At 36.4% G+C, this 21,017-nt stretch overlaps 1 protein-coding gene and 1 pseudogene across 4 annotated transcripts in view; one reads left to right on the top strand and one right to left on the bottom strand.

The window, feature by feature from the left end:
- Window positions 1-513: 513 nt before the first annotated feature.
- The window catches only part of ZRANB3 (zinc finger RANBP2-type containing 3), a 216,390-nt gene continuing 195,886 nt past the window's right edge, over window positions 514-21,017 (top strand). For all 4 annotated transcript variants that reach the window (XM_070507578.1, XM_070507577.1, XM_014849507.3 and 1 more), the window contains exons 1-2: window positions 514-751; window positions 17,662-17,829. In XM_070507578.1, the coding sequence (XP_070363679.1) occupies window positions 17,669-17,829 (161 nt within the window). In that variant the 5' untranslated portion in view covers window positions 514-751; window positions 17,662-17,668. The remainder of the gene's footprint in view (window positions 752-17,661; window positions 17,830-21,017) is intronic.
- Window positions 6,617-6,717, bottom strand: LOC123285387 (U6 spliceosomal RNA; annotated as a pseudogene).

Genomic DNA, 21,017 nt, shown 5'->3' with positions numbered 1-21,017 from the left:
CAATCGGTGGTAAGTAACCGCCCTTGAAGGACGTAAAGGAGAACCAATGGTAAAACCAAGAGGACAGCCATTTTGCCCACTTGTAAAAGAGCCACCTTTTCCCACGAGTTGGAGCCTAAGGTGGGGGAGTTCTGGCAGTTTTTACTGACCTGGAGATATTGGAAAGAACCATATTTCTTCAAAGAGTATTTATAGTGCTTTATAGGAGTAAAAAAAAATTTTTATCCTCCATGTGGAGGGAAATGAGGAATGCTGCTTAAGGGCTTGGCCCCTCCTCTTGGCGGTAACGGGTTCTAAGCCGAACACCTGGTTTCCTCAGCCTCGGTGAAGGAAGGCGGGGTGACTGCCCTTTTGGGCTCGGCGCTGACTACAGTTCCCAATGTGCTTTGCTCTCGCTCCTATCCTTTCCTCCGGTTATTTCCCGCGAGGCCTGACGGGAATTGTAGTTCTTGGGAGGTACCCATGCTGCCTCGTTGGCCAATGAAAAGGGACAAACTTTTGAATGATTTGGAGTTTAAGGCGGGGAACTAGTTGCTGCAAGGCTGTGGTGAATTCTATTCGCCGCGCAGCAGGAGAGAGAAGGGATAGAAGGGTAGTCAGAAGAATTTTCTCCGAACACCGTAGGGGTTTTAGATTCCTGGTATTTGAACTCTCTTACTTTCAGTTTGGCCCTTTGAAGTCACTTCCGCTTTGGGGCGGACGCACGCCAAACCTGTGGCGGGAGTTGGAGATTCTGCAGCAAATACACCAGGTGTGGCCGTCTGGGAGTGGCGTGGCGGGCGAGTCGGTAGTTTCTTTCTTGAGAGATAGGAACTTGAACGGAATTTAATTGCATTTTAAGCAAGAGTGGGGGAAATGGGATGGGGTACTTTTCAAGTCCGTAACGCCCTTCTCCGCCCCCTAGACTGCAGTCCCAGAGTCCCGTTTTTCTTGTCTTTTGAGTTGCTCACTCTTTGATTGCACCCATACATTTATGGAGGGTGCCTGTGATGCCTTTACCCGCTGTGCCTGCAGCATGGCTTCACGTCGTCAGTTTAACTAAAAAGAACGGGCTCAGAAGTTTGGACCTAACTCCTCCCACTCTTACAAACAGTTCTAAAGGCTGCTTTGAAGGAGGAAAGCTCCGGAAGGAGGAAAGCTCAGAATTGATACTGAAAAGTGATCCCATTACCATTCTTGTTCTGAGTAAAGCGTAGATCAAACCGACAGGATGCCAACTATAATACACTGATAAATAAAGACATCATTATAAAGACTTGGGAGCTCATAGCCTAATAAGCTTAGCCATTAGGCCGTAGTTTATGCCTCATTGGGATGCAAAATTGGCTGTATATATGCTGTTGGACGTTCCCTCTGAGGTACCTTGGGAAATTCCTTGAGTAAAGGAGATGCAGAAGGAATTATCAGGAAAGGCCTTCCTCCCCAAGCATGGTGACTTTCGTTCTTAAACTCTTTCCCCGATTTTGACTGAGATTTTCTCAGATAAATTCTAACTCAGTTTTCCCCGTGGTTTCACTGAGACTTTTCTTAGAAATCAGCTTGTAAATATTTATCGAGCATTTACACTGTATTAGGTACTCTACTAGACTTTGGGGTTGGAGCACTGCCAAAAAAGACAGACTCTTTGTCCGAAGGTAGTGAAGGAAGACAGGCTAAATCAAATTAATGGTAATGTTGTACGTTCTTTTAATCTCTCTTTAGGTCGTCTTCATTAGTCATGTTTTGTGCGTTTATTTGGACTCCTCTTTCCATTCTACCTGTGGATTAAAATAAGCATATTTTCTCTTTTTATTTTTATTTTTTTTACTGAAGCACTAATAAGTCTGTGTCCAACACTCATGAATGGTGTTTATGCATCAACTAGATGATAAATTTTATACTGTAATCCTAAATACAGCAATATAACCATACCTTTCAGCCAAACAGTGTCGTGGGTTCACCAGGCAAAGTACTGTGTCTTACTTTTTAATGCAGTTTGGATCTTCAGTATAATTTAGTGGTACAGTCTTCTGTAGATGGTTGGCTTTTTTTGGTCATAAGCTCTTCCAGTGTAAATCAAGTCAATGAATAGTACTGATGGCCATCATTTTATTGAGTCTTTCCCCTGAGCCAGGAATAATGTGAAGTGTTTTAAGTGTGTTTATTTTCCCTGCAACAGTCTGCAAGTATTGTGACCTGACCTTTTATGGTTGAAGAAATTGGAGCTCAATGAAGTTAAATAAGACGTTAAGGCCCTGATCAGTAAATTTTGGAAATGAGATTCATATTCAGGTGTGCCTGATTCCTGAGCTGTTAACCACTGCTCATCCTGCCTCTTAAAAATTTATTAGTTCCCCAGTATGTGCCAGACACATAGCAGAGAGAAACATAAAATTCTATCCCAGAATTCTAGAATGAATGATGGCAGTCACTTTTTCTTTTGAGCCATCCTTTGCCGTGGACATAGTACATACTCATTGCATTTAAACACACAGGAAGATATATATATTTAAAAAAGTAAAGGTCATCTCTAATTCTGTTACCCAGAAATACCACCTTTAAATTTTGGTGAATATCCTTGCAGATACCTCTCTCTTATAGGTACAGAGTATGTATGAATGCTATCATACAACTGTACTCTTTAGTAAACTTTTTTTAACTCAACAATAGGCTGTGTGTATGACCGAATGAATGTCAGTATTATTGTTTTTGATGGCTATCTGGTATTTCATTGTATATCTCTAAAATAACCAATTCCTAGCTGATGGATATTTACATTATTTTCAATTAACTTTTTTTTTAATTGTGGTAAAAACCAGAATTTATCATCTTAACGATTTTTAAGTGTACCCTGGTAGTAAGTATATGCACCTTGTCATGCAACAAATCTCTGGAACTTTTTTATATTGCAAAACTGAAACTGTACTCATTGACAACTCCCTTTTCCCCTTCCCACAGCCCCTGACAACCACCATTCTGCTTTATGTTTCTAAGAGTTTGGCTACTTTAGAGATGTCATATAAGTGGAATCAAGCAGTATTTGCCCTTCTGTGACTGGCTTATTTTACTTAGCATAATATCCTCAAGTTTCGTCTGTATTGTAGCATATGACAAGATTTCCTTCTTTTTTAAGGCTGAACAATATTCCATAGTATGTATGTACCACATTTTATTTATCCCTTCTTTCATTGATGGACCTTTAGGTTGTTTTCACCTCTTGGCTGTTGTGAATAGTGCTGCAATGGACATGGGTGTGCAAATATCACTTCAAGATCCTGTTTTCATTTCTTTTGGATATATACCCAGAAATGAGATTGCTGGATCAGTTATTAACTTTTAAAAACAATGCTGTCATGCACACTGTCTTTGTATGCTTGCCTGATTATCCGTTGAACCTAACTTTTTAGAAATAGAATTATTTAGCCACAAATACTTTGTAATTCCTAAACTGCCTTTCGGAAAGGTTGTACCCATTTTCTTTCCCACTAACAGTGTTTGAGAGCTCCCATTTCCCATCTTTTAACCTATCTAATCTGACTGTAAAAACTGATCCCTCATTAATTTAGTTTGCATCTAATTGAATTCTGTTGATGTTGAGCATCTTTTGTATGTATATTGTCCATTGTTGTTTAATCTCTTTCCAGTTGCCTATTGTTATCTATTATTGTTTCTTAATAATTTTAAAGAAATTATTGCTTAGGTTATTAACTCTTTGCCACATGGTTTGCAAGCCTTTACTCCCATTTTGAAATTTGTCTTTTTAACTTTTTAATGCTGTTTTTAGCTTAAATTATTTTACTGGGAGAAATCAAGAATGAACCTAGGTTGCTGGTTTGAGTAACTTGCATGGTTGTACTATTCCTGAAGGATTGGGCAGGGAACTAACAGGTTTGGTGGAGAAATCAAGATTTTGGTTTTGGACATTTAGGCTAGAAACATCTATGAGATATCCAAAATGTCAGCTGGGTAATTAGATTATAGGAGTCTGAAGCTAAGAGATTATAAATTGTATTACCTGGAGTATTTGTGGTAGCTTTTTAAAAGATTGTCCCAGCTTCCACATCTCTTCTTCCAAATTTGGCAGGGTAATCTTTGTAAAATAGCAGCCTAATAAGGCTCTCAATTTCTTACAGAATGAAGTCCAAGCTCTCTTAGCATGACATGTGAGAACCTCTGTGGCCTGACCTGTTTTTACTTCTTTATCATTTGTCACAAGCATCATATTTCTTAGCTATACTAAACTGCTTAGGATTTTCTGAAACTTGTGTTCTTGCAAATATGCCTTCTCTTTCTGTACAATGTCATTATCTTGATTCTCAATCTGCAAACTCCATTCTTCCTTCAAGTTTCAACTTAAAAGTTAAATCAAATATTTATGTAAGTTCTACTATATGCCAAGCATTTTTTCTCCTAAGTGAAGCCTTTGATTGCTTGCTACCTTACAGAGTCAACATTCCCACTTACATATGGTATTCTTACCTCTACTTCTTTCATAGCGTTCATTGCATCATCTTGCAGTTATTTGTTTAATGTCTTATTTCTGTCCTAGATTGGGCTGGGAGGTGAGGCTGCAATGGCACAAATTCATCTTTGTGTACTTGGTACCTCTGCAATGCCTGGTGCATAATAGGCACTCAATAAGTATTTGTTGAATGCGTGATTTTAAGAGGCAGTGTTGCATAATGGCAAAAATTCAGACTTATAAGTTAGACCAATCTGAATTCCAGGCTTAATAGCACCTGTTGCTAACTGGTGATAAATTATTTAACATCTCTGAACCTTAATTTTCTTTTCCTTAACATGAGGATAATATTATTTATCTTTGTGAGTTGTAGTGAGACTGACAGGAGATTTTCTAAAATTTCCTGGTGTAGTACCTCACAGAAAGAGGTCACTCAATCAGTGGGAGTTATTTTATCATTATTCTGAAAACAGTTCCCTGTAGAATGAAAGATTCTAGTGTCCTTGATTTTAAAGTACTTAGATATTAGATATGGCAGTTTTTAAGCCCCATAAGTGATTTAAAAAATATTATATAATTCTATAATTTATTGAAATTGATCTTTTATCATTTTAGAATATTCAATTTTACTGACAAAAATGTGATTTCAATTTATTAAATTTAGTTTATAGCTTACTGACAATTTAGAAATATAGCTATATCAGATATAAACATATAAATAGAATGTACACTGTTATGTAAGCATGGAGTGTGTTAAAGTATGAAATAGGTACATCCCAAGTCCTGATGAAATCTGAAGAGTTTCTATAATTGAGTACTGTATGACTTGGTGTATAATCACTTTGAAAATGTTTGAGTAGATAGTGGACATCTTCATTGACTCCCTTTTCAAACTCATAATCACAAACTGGCTTTCTTTTTTTTTTGGGTGAGTCTGTGGTTTCTGGAATCCATGTACTTTAAAGCAGAGGCGTCTGATAGACCTCCACATTCACCACTTGTAGGAACTGGCCGTTTATTCAAGCCAAATTTGTATTTCCAAGAAGGAGCTTGAAACTACTTACATTATCAGGCAGTTACTTCCGTACTTACTTAACTGGGGAAATGCATTTACTGAGGTTCTTAGCTTCTAGTCCTCTCCCTTTACGTCTGTCCACCTGTCTCCTATTATCAGTGGATGAGAGGAGGAGTAATCAACTCTTTTATCATAGCTCACCCAAGATTTGTTTCAGATATTTCATTTTCACAACATTTACTGGTTGTTCCTATGTAGTCAAATGGCCATGGTAATTAGAACTGTTTCCACTGACAATTTTTGACTAGGATGAATTTATAAAATTTCGTTATCTAGATTAACTGAATTTGTTTTTAAATTGAACAGAAGATTTGCTTGATGCTATGTATTAGGAAGAATTTTCCATATGTAGGCCTCTTTTCTATCTTAGAACTTTTTAGGGTATTCTAATACCCTAATATCAAGCCCTACTCCATGTTTAATAAACTATCTCCCTCTAATCTTAATCACTGCAAACTATCCCCATTTTCCCTGCTGTAACTTGAACTTAGCTTACTGTCTTTCTATCTATCTAGAGTGACTTCTGCGTTTGAATGTATAGCCCAGCTGGCACAACATGCTAGTTTCTGAGTTCTTGGATTGTGTGTCTCCTGTGAACTTTATTTCCACACTAGTTGAGCCATGCACTCCTATGGTCCCACCTTATACTTTCTCATCTCTATGAACTATTTTACCTCTAGATTTTCTAATCATGGTCTCCCTGTCCTTAGAAGCTTTAATATAACAAATAATATTGAGTGCTTAGTGCCAGGCACTGCTCTAGGTGCATGGAATACACCAGGAAACAAAACAGACAAAAATCTCTGCCCTTATGGAGCTTACACCCTAGTGGGGGCAAGACAGACAATAAACAAAAACCATAATAACTAAATTATAGTGTTATACAAGGTGATAAGTACTATCAAGAAGGAAAAAGTAGTGCATGGAAGAGATAATAGGGAGTTGCAATTTTTTTGTTTTTAAAATTTTTAACTTTTATTCTGAATTAATATAAGACTTACAGAAAGTCACAAGAATAGTGGAAAAAGCTCCCATGTGCCCTTGACCCAGATCACATGTTGTTAACATTTCGCCACATTTACTTTAAAATTCTCTCTCTCAAAAATATGTAACACTTCGTGAATTTGTGTCCCATCCTTGTGCAGGGGCCATGCTAATTGTCTCTATCATTCCAATTTTAGTATATGTGCTGCTGAAGCAAGCAGGAAAGTTGCAATTTTAAATAAGGTAGTCAAGTTAAGTTTTCATTGAGAAATTGACATTTCAGAAAAGACTCTTGAAGGAAACAAGGGAAGTAACCATGTGCATATCTGGAGGAGGAGTGGTATGGGCATTTGGACCAGCTAGTGCAAGGTCCAAAGCAGGAAAGTGTAAAGACTTCAGTGTGACAGAGAGGAAAAAGGGAGGTGGAGACGTAAGAGGGCAAAGTAAGGAGGAAAGGGACAGATTGTAGAAGGGCTTATAAACCACTGACAGAGCTTTTATCTGAGTAGAATAGGGAGCCGCTGAGGAGTTCTGAGAACTGATATGATCAGACTTCCTTTTTCAAAGTCTCTCTCTGACTGCTGTATTGAGAGGAGAATGTAGAGAAAGAAGCAGAAGCTGGGGTATCAGATGCTTGCAGGAATTCAGACTAGAGATGACAGAGGCTCACATCTGCGGAGCAGATTTGGAAGTGCTGGGAAAAGGTGGGATTCTGGGTATATTTTCAACGTAGAACCAACAGGAATTGCTGATGGATTGGATGTGTGCAATAAGACAGAGGTGTCAAGGAATTGGTATGAGCAACTGTAAGGATGAGACAGGGATGACTGAATGGAATACGGTTTGAGAGAAAGAGCTAGAGTTAAGTGTTGGTCATGTTAAGTTTGAGATGGGCATTAGACTGCTACGTAGAGATGTCTGGTTAGATATACAAATCTGAAGTTCATGACAGGTCTGATCTCCATATATAAACGTGGGCATCATTGGCATAGAGGTAATATTTAAAGCCATGAGACTAATGTGATCTCTAAAGGATAGAGCAAAGGATGCTAAGAACTGAGCCCTGGTACACTCTAACCTTAAGAGGATAGGGAGATGAGGAAGAACCAACAGAAGTTTAGACTGAGAAGGAATGACCAGTGATGTAAGATAAAAACCATGAGGATGTGGTATTCTAGAATCTAAGTGAATAAAGTGATTCAATGAGGAGTGAATGAGTTACTGATAGGTCCACTAGGATGAAGACTGAGAATTCTTTCTTGCTCTTTTCCTTTTACTTCCAATTCAGGGCCTTTATATACACTTCTCATCTGGTTATTGTCTATTTTTTCTTCAGATCTCTTAGGAAGCCTTCCAACCCCCCAAATCCGAAAACTGAGTCCCTCCTCTATGCTTTCTTAACACCTAGTACTTTCTTTATAGTATTTCTTCAAAACTGCGTCTCTTTCTTTATTATTACATATCCAGAGCCTAGAGTGATGTCTGCTCCGTGTAAACAACCAAATATATTTTTGTTGAATGAGTGAAAGAATGAAATTCAGATATGGAATTCATTAGATGATTATTTTTTAACTGTAATTCTTTACAGAGCAAATATTTTGACTATTTAAAATAGATATTTTCACTGAGATTTAGCCCTGTGAGCATTCCTGTGTTGAAAAGGGAGCGAAGACCCAGATATATGTCTTACGGCTGCCTCTAGCTACACTATATTGGAGCTTTATCTTTTTGGATCTCATTATCCCAATCTTTCAGATTCATTGGTATTTGTTAAGCCAGATTTTGTGTTTTTTCACTTTTTTAAAATTACTATTTAAAGTATTTTTAAATTACCATTTTGAGATCATTGTAAATTCATATGCCATTGTGAGAAATAGTGCAAATAGTGTACTCTTTACCCTCCTGTAAAACTATAGTACAACATTACAACCAGGATATTGACACAATCAAGATAGAGAATATTTCCATCTCACAGGGATCCCTCATGTAGCTTCTTTATAGCCACAACTTCTATCCTTCCCTTCCTTAACCCTGGCAATACTAATCTCTTCTCCATTTCTATAATTGTGTCATTTTGTGAATGTTATATAAATGGAATCAAGCAATGTGTAACCTTTTGAAATTGACTTTTTTCACTCAGCATAATTCTCTGGAGATTCATCAAGATTGTTGTGTGTTTCATTTATGCCTTTTTGTTATTAAGTAGTATGCCATGATATGGATGTACCACAGTTTGTTTAACCATTCAACCGTTGGAGAGTATCTGGGTTGTTTCCAGTTTTTGGCTATTATGAATAAAACTGCTGTAAAAATTCATGTATAAGTTTTTGTGTGGACGTAAGTTTTTATTTCTCTAGGATAAATGCCCAGGAGTACAATTGCTGGGTCATATGGTAGTTGCGTATTTAGTTATTTAAGAAATTGTCAAACTGTTTTTCCGAGTGACTGTGTGTATAGTCCATCTTCCTAGGAACATACGTCAAGCCAGGATTTGTTTGATTTTTGTTTGTGTTTTAAATCTTTGGATGAAGCTTTACTTCTTTTTAGGCTTTGTAGCAATACAGACTTGCAACTGAATCCTGGCTTTCTCAGCCCACTGTGTCATAGTTTCCTCATTAGTGAACAAGAATACAGTGCTTGTTTCATAGGGTTTTTAGGAGGATTAAATGAGATAGCATATGTCCATGTTCTTAACATGTAATAGACACTGTTATATGATAGGCCCTCCAGAAATATCAGTTCTTTCTCCACCTTCAGAACTAAGAACTGGGCCTATTTTTCTGGTGTTCACATTGTTTCACCTTCACATGACATCATCTCCAGAGTCTGTTTATATTGTAATCACTTCCAGTCTCTTCACACGGTTACCACTTCTTTGTTTTAGATCTTCTTTAATTTTTTTCAAAACTCATGGTTTTCTATATACAAGTCTTGTACATCTTTTTATTAGATTTCTGAAATTTGAATTTTTTTTGATACTCTTGAGAATGGTATCAATTTTAAAATTTTATTTTCTGAGTTTTGCCTATATAAGAGGAACACGATTATGTATATTGATCATGTGTTCATCGACCTTACTAAATTAACTTATAAATCTACTAGTTATCTGTAGATTATTTTTATTCTGTGTACACAATCCTGTTGTGTCATTTAACTAAAATTTGATTTTTTTTTCTTTTCTTGCTTTCTCCTTTTCCTTTTGCCTTATTCAGTTGATCTGATTCCACAGTTAAATAAAATTGGACATAGTAGGCATGTTTGTGTTTTCTGATCTTGCAGGGAAAGCTTTCACCATTTTACCTTAAGTATGATGTTTGCTGAAGGTTTTTGGTAAAAATCTTTCATCACATTAAGGAAATTCTCTCCTGTTTTTCCTGTGTCAGGGAGCTTTTGCTCTGAATGGATTTTTAATTTTATCAGATGCCCCCCCGCCCCAACTGAGACGACCATACAAAGTTTCTTCTTTGCTTTCTTATTGTTGAGAATTACACTGGTTGAGTTTTTTTTCACAATACATTTTTTAGCAGCTTGATTGAGATTTAATTCACATACCAGAAAATTCACTCATTTTACAAATCTGTGGGTTTTAATATGTTCACAGAGTTGTGGAACCATCATCACAATCTAATTTTAGCACATTTTCTTCACTCTAAATAGAAAACCAGTACTCATTAGCAGTTGCTCTCTATTCTCCCCCTACCCTCCCCTGCCAGCCCTAGGGAGCCACCACTCATTTACTTTTTGTTTCTATGCATTTGCCTAGTCTAGACCTCATATAAATGGGATCACACAGTGTATGGTCTTTGTGAGAGGCTTCTGTCAGCATAATGTTTTCAAGGTTCTTCCATGTTGTAGCATGTATCAGTATTTCATTCGTTTTTATTGTCAAATAATACTCCATTGTATGGATATACCACATTTTCTTTATTGGTTCATCAGTTGATGGACATTTGAGTTGTTCCTACTTTTCAACTATTATGCTGCTGTGAAATTTAGATGCAAACTTTTGTTTGTATGCATGTTTTCATTTCTCTTGGGTATGCACCTAGGAGTAGAATTTCCAGGTCTTATTATAATTGCTTTTCTTTTTCTTTTTCTTTTTTTTTAAGATTGGCACCTGGGCTAACAACTGTTGCCAATATTTTTTTCTCAGCTTTATCTCCCCAACCACCCCCCCGCCCCCACCCAGTACACAGCTGTATATGTTAGTTGCACGTCCTTCTAGTTGTGGGATGTGGGATGCCGCATCAATGTGGCCTGATGAGTGGTGCCATGTCCGTGCCCAGGATCCGAACCCTGGGCCACCGCAGCGGAGCGTGTGAACTTAACCACTCGGGTACATAGCCGGCCCCTATATTTGCTTTTAACATTTTGATGAACTGCCAAACTGTTTTCCATAGCAGCTACACTTTTATACATTTCCACAAGCAATGTTTGAGGGTTCTAATTTCTCCACACTTTCACTAACACTTTTTCTTACTTGTTTTTGTTTGTTTGTTTTTTGCTGAGGAAGATTTGCCCTAAGCTAACATCTGTTGCCAATCTTCCTCTTTTTACTTGAGGAAGATTGTTGCTGAGCTAACATCTGTACCAGTCTTCCTTTATTTCATATGTGGGTCAGTGCCACAGCATGGCTGCCAATGAGTGGTGTAGGTCCATGCCCAGGAACCAAACCTGGGCTGCTGACGCAGAGCATGCCAAACTTAACCACTAGGCCATGGGGCTGGCCCCTATTATCTGTCTTTTTGATTTTAGCCATCCTACTGGGTATGAAGTGGTATTTCATTGAAGTTTTGATTTTCACTTCCCTTATTACTAATGATGTTGAACCTCTTTTTGTATGCTTTTTGGCCATTTATATATCTTTGGAGAAATGTCTATTCAGATTTTTGCCCATTTTTAAATTGGGTTGTCTTTTTATTGTTGATTTGTAATTGTTCTTTATATATTCTAGATACTAGTCTCTTGTCAGATATAATTTGCAAATATTTTTCCCCTTTTATGGATTGTCTTCATTTTTTTCCCACATATTTCTTAATTGTTTATTTATCAAGAGAAACTATTCTTTAGCCCAAATATTTGTGTTTCATAGATCAGGAATATAGGTCAATGAGTGACAAACTTCCATGGATCTCAATCCAAAGAAATTCTTTACATTCCAAACATCACTTTGCACTCTGAAAGATACCAGCCTCCCTCATCTCCTCAGAATCTTTCATGCAATCATAATTTCTGTAGAAACCTGCATATGCCTGCTTTCTTGGTTTAGCCACAGCAAAGTTACAGAAAGCTGCAACCCCCAGGGATACAGTGAATGCTCCAACAATATGAAATTGCAGACACTTGGCCAGAAGACCACACATTTGAGGTTCCATCAAAGTGCTGAAAGCTGTGATAGTTATTCTCCTCAACACCAGTGTCCTTCCTGACTCTGTCTTCACTTTCTTGATGGTATTATTTGCAGCACTCAAGTTTTTAATTTTGGTGAAATCTAATTTATTTTTTTCTTTTGTTGCTTTTATTTTTGGCAGTGTATCTAAGAAACCATTGCATAACCCAAGGTCATGTAGATTTTCTCTTATGCTTTAAGAGTTTTGTAGTTTTTACTCTTTCATTTTAGTTTTTGATCCATTTTGAGTTAATTTTTGTATATGGTATGAGTTAGGGGGTCCAGCTTCATTCTTTATATGTAGATATCTAGTCCCAGCACTATTTCTTGAAAAGACTATTCTTTTCCTATTGAATTGTTTTGGCACCCTTGTCAAAAATCAACTGATCATAAATATAAGGGCTTATTTCTGTACTCTTAATTCTATTCCGTTGATCTACCTTTCTATCATTATATTAGTACTACGTTGTCTTGGTTATGTAGCTTCATGCTAAGTTTTACAACTAGGAGGTATAAATCCTCCAACTTTGTTTTTTTCAAGATTGTTTTGGCTATTCTGGGTCCCTTGCATTTCCACCTGAATTTTAGGATCCACTTGTCATTGACTGAGCTTTAAAAGTTGAACCAGCCTTGCATTCCTCTAATAAGTCCATTTTAGCCTTGATAGCATAGCCTCTTAATTTATTGCTGTATTCGATTTGCTAATATTTTGTTTACCTATGAATATGAGAAAATGTCTTGTATATGTTTTTTTCTTGTAATGTGCTTGTGAGATCAAGTTTAGGTTGGCTTCATAGAATGAACTTGAAAAGAATATTCTTCTCATGGCACCAAATAGCTCAAGTTTGTTTATTGTGTTCTTCAGCTCTTCCATATCCTTATAGATCTTTAGTCTACTTGTATGATCAATTCCTGAGAAAGATGTATTAAAATCTCCATCTGTGGTTATAGATTTGGCCATTCTCCTTTGTTTCTGTCAAATTTTCCTTTTATTCTGTCTGTCTTCCCTTATATTTTTATATATTTTGAGACTGTTTATCTTTCTAGTATGGTAAACCTTTTATCATTATAAAATGTCCTTTTTTATTTCTAATAATGTTTCTTAGCCTTCAGTATATGCTGTCTTATGTTAATAAAGTTATACCAGCTATGTCTTGGTATGCATAATATGTCTTTTTACATTCTTTTACATTCAGTGTTTATGACTCTTTCTCTTTAAGATATGTATTTTTAAAGCAGCATGTAGATATTAATTTTTAAATCCAGTATTATAATATTTTTTTTGTTGGCAATTTTGGTCCATTTATATTTAATGTCTCTTCTGTTCATTAATTCTCTCTTTGTCTGTATCTATTCTATAAATCCCATCCAATAAATTCTTAATTAAAAAAATAAAAATAACAAAACTATCTCCTCAAAGTACATAATTTCCCTGATCAGCTGTTAGCTCATTATTTCCAAAATAAATCTCTTATTGGTATATTTTAACAATATCTGATTCTCCTCAGCACAATTCTCTTTACTTAAGAATGCATCGGTAAATTCCAATTGAATGTACCTTGTTCCGAATTGATTATAAAAGTACCTTCTTGATCTTAAAGATTGAAAATAAAAACTTTCCTTCGTTCTCTTCTGAAGTGTTGCTTTTCAAGAGAATTGCTTAGAAAATGAGTTCTGCTAGATTTTGCTTTCACTAGATTTCCCTAGATAGTAGTTGTGTTGATAATTTTAATAACATGATAATAAAAGTTGTGTATTGCTGTGTATTGCAGGGCTGGCCCCCTGCTGTTTCTATCTTAATAACCCCCCAACCTTACTAAAAGTAAACTGGTATGTATATATCAAATAAAAGCTTTTTTGCTAAATCTCTGAGCTAAATCATCTACCATTTTTATGATTAGAGATGTGCGTTTATCATAACTGTTAGCTTCTTAATAATTTAGAAAGAATATTAAGCCTGAGTCTTCTGTTATTAATGTAATATTGTTTACAACTGAGCTTTGCAGCAGATTAACCTATATGGCTGACCTACATGAGATGCTTTTTATTATAACATTATGATTTTTAGATTTTAGAAAGATAGTATAAATGGGAAAGGGCTTTTTAAAAATTACTTTGAGTATTAACTAAAACATTCATGTTGTATTAATTAGATTATACCACTATGTATTTTTAAGTTCTTTATGTATCCAAATATCTATTTGAATTGTGAGCCAGCTACACCATAATTTTAGTTTAGTTGAAATTTTTCTAAACATTTTCATACTATTTTAGACGTCTTTCATCTTCATATTTAAATAATTATTTATTATTTGTGACTCTGTTAAAATAAATTTTGTGTTAAGATGGCTTTAGTTTCATTGTTTATTTTTACAAATGGAATGCCTGAGTCAGTCCTTATAAAATCAATCATAGAAGTTGCAATGTGACCTCAGCTTAGCAGGGTTTCTTTTTTGGAGTGTTTGTTAAAATTTTTTGCAATGTGTAAAAAGCAAAGATAATAGACAGTAAAATGGTTTTTGTATATTTTTCTTAGCTTCTTGCCAATGTTCTAAGCTAAAATGTGTTACCCTTTATACCATTGACCCCAAGAAGTGCTTCTGGACCCCTGTTACTTGTAGAAAGTAGATATAGCTCTTTCTGCTACTGCTACCCTTGCCAGAATGTTTCACTAATCCCCACTCCTTTGAGTTTTGACTTTCTAGATTAAAGTCTAGTAGGAGTATATCTGATTAGCAAACCCAATAGGTGTAAGGCAGGCTGGGAGAGCAAGAATCTGTTTTCACCTTTTCTCTTGGGAGGTGATGTCTGACTCCCACTCAGATTTGTAATATGAGGAAATGCTCAAACATAGCAAGGATCTCAGATGTTGAGTTGCCTCAAAGAATGATATGGATTCACTAGCTCCCGAATACTTGTATCCAGCCTTGTTCTCTCCCTAGGGTTCCAGACTCATGTATTTTGAAGCCTATTTGACATTTCCACTTCATATCTTAAAGCCATCTTAAACTTTACATATTTCTGAAAGATCTATTGGTTTTTTTTCTCCTCAATCCATTTCTTCCTTAGTCTTTAGTATCAGTAAATTGCATCAACTCCCATCACTCTAAATGTTCGTCTTGATTTCACATTTCCCTCATTTTCCACGTGTACTCCATCAGCAAGTCTTGTTTACTTCCTATACATTTCCCAAATCTCTCCAGTTCCACTTCCAAAGATGATTCTTCCCTTGTCTATTGCAGCCTGATATGGGTTTCTTGCTTTCATACTTTCCCCTTTTTGAATCATTCTCTATTCTTTACTCAGTTTTATTGTTTTTTTTGAGGAAGATAAGCCCTGAGCTAACATATGCCTCCAATCATCCTCTTTTTGCTGAGGAACAGTGGCCCCGAGCTTACATCTGTGCCCATTTTCCTCTATTTTTTAATATGTGGGATGCCTGCCCCAGCATGGCTTGATAAGCGGTCTGTAGGTCTGTGCCAGGGATCCAAACCAGCAAACCCCGGGCCACTGAAGTGGAGCATGTGAACGTAACCGCTGCACCACTGGGCTGGCTCAGTTTTATTGTTGTTGTTGTTGAGAGGGTACTAGAGACGCCCACTCATTGGTGTTCATGAAGGCTGTAATCAGACAGGTCTGAGTCATAAATCATTTCTAAATCCAGTTGCCTACTGAAGCAGTGGCAGTTTTGTGGACTTTAGTCCTCTAGGAACATTTATCCTTTGAATTTCTATTGACACCTTTGTGTCCACTGGTAGTTTTTGAATTGTAAGTCAGATTGCATCACTTCTCTGCTTAACTCTCTCCAGTAAGTGCTGTCCAATACAACTTCCAGTGAAGATGAAAGGGTTCTATCTCTGCACAGCTCAATATGATAGCCCCTAGGCATGTGTGGCCATTGAGCACTTGAAACGTGGTTCAGCCTGTCTAAAGTGGCCATTACCCTCTTAAGTTCCTTCATAATATATGTACTATACTGTAATTAATCATCTTGTTTATTTTTAGTCTCCCCCTCAAGAATGTAAGCTCTGTGAGTACGTGGTCCTTACTTCTCCAGATCATGGCATGTAGTACCTTTTTGTTATTAATAAATACTTTTTGAATTCTTAGGGTCCTTAGACATTGGACACAGAAGTTGATTAAAGGGGAGCTAAAGTTTTATAAGTCTGCAAATAATTGAGAATAAAAGGAAAGTTGTTTTAGAGATGGAATGAGATTATATATAAACAGATAAAAAGGTGCAATCTAAATACAAACGGTTATTATTAGAGAAGCTTTATAATTTAGCGATAATTCTTCTGGCAGAATTCCAAGAACTTACAGATACCGTTGTCCTTTGGTATCCATGGGGGATTGGTTCCAGGACCCCCAGGGAGACCAAAAACCCTGGATGCTCAAGTCCTATATATGAAATGGAGTAGTATTTGCATATAACCTACGCATATCCTCCCATATACTTTTTTTTTTTTTCTGCTTTATCTCCCCAAATCCCCGCTGTACACAGTTGTATATCTTAGTTGCAGGTCTTTCTAGTTGTGGGATGTGGGACGCCGCCTCAACATGGGTGGTGCCATGTCCGCGCCCAGGATCCGAACCCTGGGCTGCCGCAGCAGAGCGCACGAGCTTAACCACTCGGACACAGAGCTGACCCCTACCCATATACTTTAAATCATCACTAGATAACTTATAATACCTAATATAATGCCAATACTGTGTAAATAGTGTTATACTTTATTATTTAGGGAATAATGACAAGGGAAAAAAGTCTGTATATTCAGTACAGACGCAACCATTGTAGGCCTTTCCATGTGCGTTTTGTTGAATCCATGGTTGCAGAACACATGGATACAGAGGGCCAATTGTATATGAAATTTTTATGTAGTAGAAAATTAAAATTACATCTGTGGAAACCCAGTAGAGAGGAAGGTACCAATCAGGCAGAGTTTACACTGTGGATTCAATTGATTTGAAATACTTCGGGGCTGGCCCCGTGGCCGAGTGGTTAAGTTCGCATGCTCCGCTGCAGGCGGCCCAGTGTTTCGTTGGTTCAAATCCTGGGCGCAGACATGGCACTGCTCATCAAACCGCGCTGAGGCAGCGTCCCACATGCCACAACCAGAAGGACCGACAACAAAGAATATACAACTATGTACCGGGGGGCTTTGGGGAGAAAAAGGAAAAAATAAAAGAAATAAAATCTTAAAAAAAAAATACTTCATTTTAGTATTTAAAAATCAATCCCATTTAATAATGCTGAGTTAATTTAATTATTTTAAGTTTGGAGTCAATGTCTTTGTATTTTATAATTTTTAAAATGCAGTTTTACTGCAGTCCTAGAAAATCTGCTGTGATATGAAAATGTACGTTTATAAAAGGATTAATTATAAAAGAATTCGTCTTTCTATACAAATTCACACATTATGTTAAAAATTATTCAGTTTGTAAAAATCTAGTTGATTTATAACTTTTCAGTAATACATTTATTGCTTAGAACAGGAGTATGGCTATATTATGGCTCAATTAGAAATACAGATGAAATAGAGGTGATGAGTTCCTAGATAGTGCATTAAGTAATTGCTTTTGGACTCAATGCTTTGAATTTCCTTAATAGCTTGTTCTGGAAACATGAATTAATCAGTTTATATCTATGTAGATAGTATATCAAGGCTACTGATAAGTACTTTAATATTATTATTTATGTTTCGTTCTCTGGTACACTTAGTAATATCTATTTCTCCCACCCCTCCCCTTTTGTGATTTCTTTGTTTTTAGGGTCATCATGCCTAGAGTTCGTAACATAAAAAAGTCTCTTATACCTCAGATTTCTTGTTTGACGAGTGAATCTTATAAACAGCTGGATTTTTTGCCCGACAAACTGAGAGCAAAGCTGCTTCCTTTCCAGAAAGATGGCATCACTTTTGCCCTCAGCAGAGATGGCAGGTAAAGTACTTTTTTCAAGATATGCTAAAAATGTTAAATCCCTGGCAAGTGTATGAAATACAAAGCTCCATGCAAACCATTCTTTTTGTGTATATACAGGCTTCCCAGTAATTTTTTTTTTTTACTGGATCATGAAATAATAATTTCAGAATGTGTCTTGTTTTGCCTTCATTCTTGAATGATATTTTAGTTGGCAATACAGCTCTACTTTGATAGCCATTTCTTCTTAGCACTTTGAAGGTTGTATTCTGGCTTCCATAGTTGCCATTAAAAATTGTGCTCTCAAGTCTCAAAGTATTATCCTACAGGTGACTTATTAATTACAAAGAGAAAAATCACAAAATGCTCAAGGTTGGTATCGCTAATCAGGTGAGCTACAGGCGTAGTGTGGTGCACAGGAGGTATACAACATTCCTAAGCGATGTTCTTCCTGGAATACTTCACCTGATAATCATGAGGAAACAGTCAAACCAGTTCAGAATGTGGGATATTTTTTTCAGGACAAGTGACCTGAACTCTTCAAATGATTCAATGTCATGAAAAACCAAAGGAAGTGGTGAGAATGTTCTAAGTTGAGAGAGACCTAAGAGCTAGAATATCTGAAAGGAATCATAAATCTTGATTAGATCCTGGAGAAGTGAAAAAAAAGTTGTAGAGGACATCATGGTGATAACTGGGAACATTTCACCTGGACTCTATCAGATTGATGTTGTTGAATTGTGCTGATAATCTTAGATGAGGTAATGGTGTTGTAGCTGAATACAGAATGTCCTTGTTCCTGGGAAATGCGTGACAACGAATTTGGGGATGAAGAATCCTGCTATCTGCAGCCTACTTTCTACGTTTTCCCAAAAGGGAAGGACACATATATGTTTACAGAAACTTTGAGGGGGTCAGCCAAATGTTAACACTGTGCATCTGGTGAGGGTATAAGTGTGTTCATTGTATTTATACTTTTTGGCTTTTCTGTGAGTTTGAAAATTTTGAAATAAAAAAAGGGAATTAGTCTAATTTTCATTCCTTTGTAGATCATCTCTCTGTTATCTGTATCCAATTTTAAGATTTTCTCTATGTCTTTGGACTTCTGCGGTTTCACTATAATTTATTCAGTGTGGTTTTCTTTTTATTTATCTTGTTTAGGATTATTGTATTTTTTAATTATTTTTTATTGAGGTCATAATCGTTTATAACATTGTAAAGTTTCAGTTGTCCATTCTTATTTGTCAGTTACCATATAAATGTGCCCCTTTACCCCTTGTGCCCACCTCCCAAACCCCTTCCCCCTGGTAGCCACTAAACTGTTCTCTTTGTCTGTGTGTTTATCTTCCACATATGAGTGAAATCATATGGTGCTTGTCTTTCTCTGTCGAGCTTATTTCACTTAACTTTCTCTGTCTAGCTTATTTCACTTAACATAACACCCTCAAGGTCCATCCATGTTATTGCAAATGGGATGATTATGTCTTTTTTTCTCGCTGAGTAGTAGTCCATTGTATATACATATACATATATATGTATATGTGGTATATATGTATACACCACATCTTCTTTATCCATTCATCAGGTGACGGGCACTTGGGTTGCTTCCACATCTTGGCTATTGTGAATAATGCTGCAGTGAACGTAGGGGTTCATAAGTCTCTTCATATTGTTGATTTCAACTTCTTTGGGTAAATACCCAGTAGTGGATAGCTGGGTCAGATGGTAGTTCTATTTTTAATTTTTTGAGAAATCTCCATACTGTTTTCCATAGTGGCTGCATCAGTTTGCATTCCCACCAGCAGTGTATGAAGGTTCCCTTTTCTGCACAACCTCTCCAACATTTGTTATTTTTTGTGTTAGTGATTATAGCCATTCTCATGGGTGTAAGGTGATATCTTAGTGTAGTTTTGATTTGCATTTCCCTGATGACTAGTGATGTTGAACATCTTTTTGTGTCCCTATTGGCCGTCTGTATATCTTCTTTGGAAAAATGTCTGTTCATATCCTCTGCCCACTTTTTGATCAGGATGTTCGTTTTTTTGTAGTTCAGTTGTGTGAGTTCTTTATGTATTATGGAGATTGACCCCTTGTTGGATTTATGATTTGCAAATATTTTCTCCCAGTTGATGGGTGGTCTTTTTATTTTGATTCTAGTTTCTTTTTGCCTTGCAGAAACTCTTTAGTCTGATGAAGTCCCACTTGTTTATTTTTTCTTTTGTTTCCGTTATCCAAGTAGACATAGTATTCGAAAAGATCCTTCTAACACTGATGTCAAAGAGTGTACTGCCTATATTTTCTTCTAGAAATTTTATGGTTTCAGATCTTACCTTCAAGTCTTTGATCCATTTGGAGTTAATTTTTGTATATGGCAAAAGATAATGGTCTATTTTCATTCTTTTGCATGTGGCTGTCCAGTTTTCCCAACACCGTTTATTGAAGAGACTGTCCTTTGTCCATTGCATGTTTTTAGCTCCTTTGTCAAAGATGAGCTGTCCATAGATGTGTGGTTTTATTTCTGCGCTTTCAATTCTGTTCCGTTGGTCTGTGTGCCTGTTTTTGTACAGTACCATGCTATTTTGATTACTGTAGCTTTGTAAAATATTTTGAAGTCTGGGATTGTGATGCCTCCAGCTTTGTTCTTTTTTCTAAGGATTGCTTCAGCAATTTGTGGTCTTTGGTTGCCCCATATGAAATTTAGGATTGTTTATTCTATTTCTGTGAAGAATGTCATTGGGATTCTAACTGGGGTTGCGCTGAATCTGTAGATTGCTTTAGGAAGGATGGACATTTTAACTATGTTTATTCTTCCAATCCATGTGCCTGGAATATCTTTCCATTTCTTTATGTCATTATTGATTTCTTTCAGTAATGTCTTATAGTTTTCATTATATGGGTCTTTCACCTCATTGGCTAAATTTATTCCTAGGTATTTTATTCTTTTTGTTGTGATCGTAAATGGGATTGTATTCTTGAGTCCTCTTCTTGTTAGTTCGTTACTAGAGTATAGAAATGCAACTGAGTTTTGTAGGTTTATTTTGTACCCTGCAACTCTGCTGTAGTTGTTCATTATTTCTAGTAGTTTTCCCATGGATTCTTCAGGGTTTTCTCTATATAAGGATTATTGTACATTTTCAATCTGAGATTTGAGTCATCTAGATCCTGAGAAATTCTCATCTATTACTTCTTCAAATATTGATTCTCACCTA

This window comes from Equus asinus, chromosome 4, assembly GCF_041296235.1.
Source record: "Equus asinus isolate D_3611 breed Donkey chromosome 4, EquAss-T2T_v2, whole genome shotgun sequence".
Taxonomy (NCBI): domain Eukaryota; kingdom Metazoa; phylum Chordata; class Mammalia; order Perissodactyla; family Equidae; genus Equus; species Equus asinus.
Note: the sequence above shows the minus strand (reverse complement) of the source record. Positions and strands in the feature narration are given on the sequence as shown.